General features: G+C 38.3%; 1 protein-coding gene across 2 annotated transcripts; it reads left to right on the forward strand.

The window, feature by feature from the left end:
- Window positions 1-257: 257 nt before the first annotated feature.
- Window positions 258-3,302, forward strand: rpl29 (ribosomal protein L29). 2 transcript variants are annotated; one of them, XM_058790730.1, is made up of 4 exons: window positions 258-309; window positions 677-729; window positions 820-884; window positions 3,121-3,302. In XM_058790730.1, the coding sequence occupies exons 1-4, from the start codon at window positions 260-262 to the stop codon at window positions 3,211-3,213; spliced, it is 261 nt and encodes an 86-aa protein (XP_058646713.1). In that variant the 5' UTR covers window positions 258-259; the 3' UTR covers window positions 3,214-3,302. The 2 variants fall into 2 exon arrangements, with proteins under 2 accessions (XP_058646713.1, XP_058646714.1); XM_058790731.1 differs by having other exon boundaries at window positions 268-309; window positions 680-729.
- The last annotated feature ends 1,469 nt before the right edge of the window (window positions 3,303-4,771 follow it).

Here is a 4,771-nt window from a genome sequence, read left to right on the forward strand (position 1 = left end):
TTTCCAAATAGCAGAGTTACTAGTTATTGTTATGGGAAATAATAACACACTGGGGTCTTCCAACAGTGTTCTTGTTATTTTTGTTTTACACTAATATGGCAGCATACACTTAAATACAATTACCAAGTCCGAACCCTTCAAAAAAAAGCTACATTTATTAAGAATTAAAAGTGAAATAACACATTTATGTTTCTAAAACTGTGTTTGTTTACATTTTGTCGTACGTCACATCCGGCGAAGGGGACTCTTATCTCCCACAATGCTTTGCTGTCTCTCTCTCTTCCGGTTGTCGTGCGCTTCGTGTGGCAGGTACTGAGTTTGTCTCCGTATGAATGAAATCTGCATGAATCCTCCAGAACCGGAGAGTGTTATTGAATCATGAGTTCGGTGCTGTGTTGAGTGAGTGTTAGCACGCGGCGCGCGAGCGGTATTGAGGCCGAGCGCGCGCGGATCGTGTAGTAAATAGAGAAATAGAGGAGCGCCTGCTGTAAGTTAGCTGCTAGCATGGCGCTCAGATGTGCTTAACAGGTTTGGTTTTAGTTTCAGACGCACACTAATAGGTGCTGTGCTCGGAAACGGTCTGAAGTAACCCTGCGGACTCTGTGAAAGCGATCTGTTGTGTTTTAGATCTGTGTTTTGAAGATGCTCTAACGTTCCTCCTCTGTTCCTCCGTTAGCAGACAGCGATCAGAAATGGCTAAGTCGAAGAACCACACCACACACAACCAGTGTAAGTGTCTGTGCGGGTTCTGTGCTGTGTGTTGTTGCTGTGGATGTTGAACTGATCTCTCTCTCTCTCTGTGTGTGTGTGTGTGTGCAGCTCGTAAGTGGCACAGAAACGGCATCAAGAAGCCGCGGTCTCATCGCTACGAGTCTCTGAAAGGGGTAAGAGATCTGCGTCCCTCTGAACACCTGTGATGCTGGGAGTGTGTGACTTCATCTGAGCAGCACACACTACACCTAATGTGATAGAAATGACAGTTCATCATCCCTGAGCTGAGATGCAACAGCTCTTCCTCTGATTAGACACTAATAGAAGGAGAGTTGAGAATGAACACATGATGAGGAGTGTAGCACATGTTAGTCATCACACGTGCTGCATCCCAGTTCACCTGCTGCTTATCAGTGATGCACGAGATGCGTATTTAGCGCGTTTTCTAGAGGGACATCTATCAGCGTTGCTCTCGCGCGAGAGACGCATGTTTAGAAAGCCTGTGAAATTAATGCAAGTTCAATTTTTAAAAACATGTCTCGAGACTTTATGGCAGTTTTTCTGCATCTCATGTTTTTAAATAGAAAAAATAGGCTACTCTTTGTGATTGATTTTCGGTCCTTAGTAAACAATGCGCATACACATGATACTTTTTGTTTCAAATTGTTTAAGCAATGTAATTAATTCTATATGGTTTTTAAACATTATGCACTTTTTTTTTTTTTATTGCTTTGAGGAAAGTGCATTAGTAATATTTTGCTCTGCGCCCTCTTGTGGCCTCAGGAGAGAAGCCAAAAGCTTTTTTTCCTCCTAACCGAAATTATGCCTTTTAAATTAGAATATAATTCTAATATTGATAATATTTTAGTAAATTCTAATTTAGTGTTTCAGCCAATTTGACAGCCCTTATAACAGTGCTTTCAGTCATTTCCATGGATGCTTGTGAACTGGGATCGTTTTGACAGTGTTGTCATATGTAAAAAAAATAGAAAAAAAACTGCAAAGGAGAAACTTCTGCGTCATGTACACATGCCCTTAATTTCCTCGGGTATTGGAGGGAAGTGAAGAGGCAGGTTGATCTGCAGTCTCTCGTTTAGAGAGCTCTCCTCATGTGATTTGCATATCGATGCCTATAACTGTTAATGACCAGACATGCCTTCAGAAGTTCACAATCCTGTTGCAGATGAAATCCAACATGGGTAGGAAGTCTTTTTCATCAGAATAGATATTGATTATTAATCACTCAATCTCCTTTATCTGAACCTCTCTACTTAACTGTTGGCTTCACATATCTGCCATGTTTTTTTTTTAGCACTCTTTATTCATGTTGTAGTTGTAATCTAACGAGGCGTGCTGGGTTGTGGGTGACGTGAGCTGGAGGAGTGCACGGATCTGCACTTCCAGTTTCCGTTGGAAATAGTAAACAATCCGGGAACCTCTGGGAGTGTCATACTATAACGGATAATTGTAATTTGAAATGGTATTTAGGACGGACAGACAGTGTGTGAATAGTATATGTTCACATGTTCAGGCTAATCATGTTTATGTAGCATAAGTTCTTGGAATAGAAATACTTTAAAAGTAATAATTTTCTATAATATTGCTTGGTAAAAATGAGTCCAAATTAAACGGCTATATATTTTTATTTTGTTATAACACCCAAATCAAAATTGTTGTACACAAACATACTTTTCTTTGAACTTTTTTAAAATGATTTAATTGTTTCTGCTCCAGAAATTAAAATAGAATTTTAAGATCAAATTGACAGAATGTGAAAGCTGAGACGGTATTATATCAGAAGCACAAAACTCATTCTGATTATTGGCAGACGCTACAAATAATGTTCTGAAAATCAACTGATTAATAGTTAATCAGCTCTAAAAACTATAGCTGTGCCCTTTTTCAGAACCAGACACTGGACAGAGAGAGTGCAGAAGTCTTTATTAACTTGTATAATAAATATCCTATAATAAATCAGTACACTAGATGAGGTTAAACAAACCACATTCTGTTGCCGTGTGCTTGCTGATGAAAGTGCAACGCCTGAAATGCAAAAAGAAATTTCTCAAGTGACTAATTGTGATTATAATTTTGAGCAAAAATCTTTTATTTTATTTTTAACTTTTATACATCATGACGACGATGGGATGATTTCATTGACTAAAACTAGACTTAAACTTGGCTAAAAATAAAATGGGATAAGGTAGACTAAACATGAGGAAAACTAACAAGGACATTTAACACGGGACAGTGTCAATGACAAAATGAACACCGCAGTGAATAAGTGGAGGTCCGTCGGGTTCTCCTCCTCCGTCACGTTTGTAATGGTTCTCCGTGTTCTCGAAGCCCCGTGTGTTTAGTGCTCTGGTCCTGGTGTGAGGTGAGTTTAACACGTGTCTTGTGTTTCAGGTGGACCCGAAGTTCATGAGGAACTTGCGCTTTGCCAAGAAACACAACAAGAAGGGGTTGAAGACCATCGCCAAGAAGCAGGCATCCAAATAGATGAGGAAAGACCGCAGAGAGTCAACGGTGTACAGATGTTCTCCAGAAGGACTTTATACCATCCACAATAAAGCCATGCTTTGACAAAGTGTCTGTCTGTCTCTTGATTGTTGAGCGAGTGTTACGAGATGTGTTGAGCGGCTATCATTACGTTCTGCAGTGGCTTTACTGGAAATGCTCTCTCCGTTAACACACACATGCTTTACATGCAGAAACGTGAGTTCACTCGCTCTCCTGTGGTTCCAGACCCCTGTGACTCGCTTCTCAGGCACTAAAGGAGTTACCCCGCTTTCACAGACGAGGCTTAAGCTAGTCCCAGACTAAAATGCATGTTTGAGCGGTCTCAACTGGAGATATCTTGCTCTGATATATCTTTAAAATATCTCAGTGTCATTGTTCTGTGTTAAAATGCACATTAATGTTTTCTTCTAAGGCGTTTTTATAAAAGCTGCTTAAATATCTTAATTGAAAAAACGCGGTCGTCTTATATTCGGGGTCTAGACTTTGACATGTCAATAATGCACCCACAACAATAGGTGGCGCCAAAAATGCATAAAACGAGTGTGCCATGAAATATGTAATATGTGTGTTACATTAGATCGCGAGTGAAAACAAAAGAAAAAGAAAAGCTTACAGCAGCATGAGTCGTGACTGTCATGTTAGCCTGATGGGAACAAACTTCCTCTGTAAGTGATTTTAAAACATAAGACTGTACCAGATTTGAAGACTACAATAAGATTTCACTTCTACTGATAATACAATTTTGGTAGGCTACTATGAGATGGATAGCCTAAATGTTATATAATTCAGATGGGCTACCTGTTATTTTTATGGCATATCAAAAAGTGTATATTTTTAAATGTGATTGTTGGTACATTTTACCAGTGTTTACCATACTTTCAAAACAAAAATTAAAATAGGAAAAATATGCAATTTGAAAATAATTTAAGAAAAAAATGTGTTTTACAGAGAGAGATTTGGTTTTCAAAAAGCCTTTTTCCAAAAGGTACATCTGAAAAAAGGGGGGTCGTCTTATAATCAGGGTCGTCTTATATTCGGGACAATACGGTACTTAACTTTGACGATTAACCACAATTACAATAGCTATGTCCTAAACCAGTGAAGCCAATTACAATGTGTGCAAAACAAAACAAAAACACTCTTTAACTCTAAATGATGTGCACATTATTCATGTTATTCAATAAATCAAATATTATGTATCGGAGTTGCAGTTTTAGTTTGCATTGAAATCTAACATTTCATTTTTATTTCATACAGACTATAACTTAAATAACTCACATTTGTCTGCTTTTATTTTCAACTAATTCATGTGTAAATATGAACATAAAAAGATCATGAACCCTGGACATCTTTCTTCTGGTGGTTTTCAGAGTCCGTAGAAAGGTGTCCTAATTATTGGAACTGTAACATTAATTTCCTGTAAACCGTAAGCATGACTGATCCACTGCTGCAATACTGTTCATGTTCATTGAAGAAGCAAACCATTTTTTAAACCCTTTCCAGCTGTAAAGCTTATTTGGATTTTACAAAAGGATCT

The sequence above is a fragment of the Onychostoma macrolepis genome, chromosome 11 (genome assembly GCF_012432095.1).
Source record: "Onychostoma macrolepis isolate SWU-2019 chromosome 11, ASM1243209v1, whole genome shotgun sequence".
Lineage (NCBI taxonomy): Eukaryota > Metazoa > Chordata > Actinopteri > Cypriniformes > Cyprinidae > Onychostoma > Onychostoma macrolepis.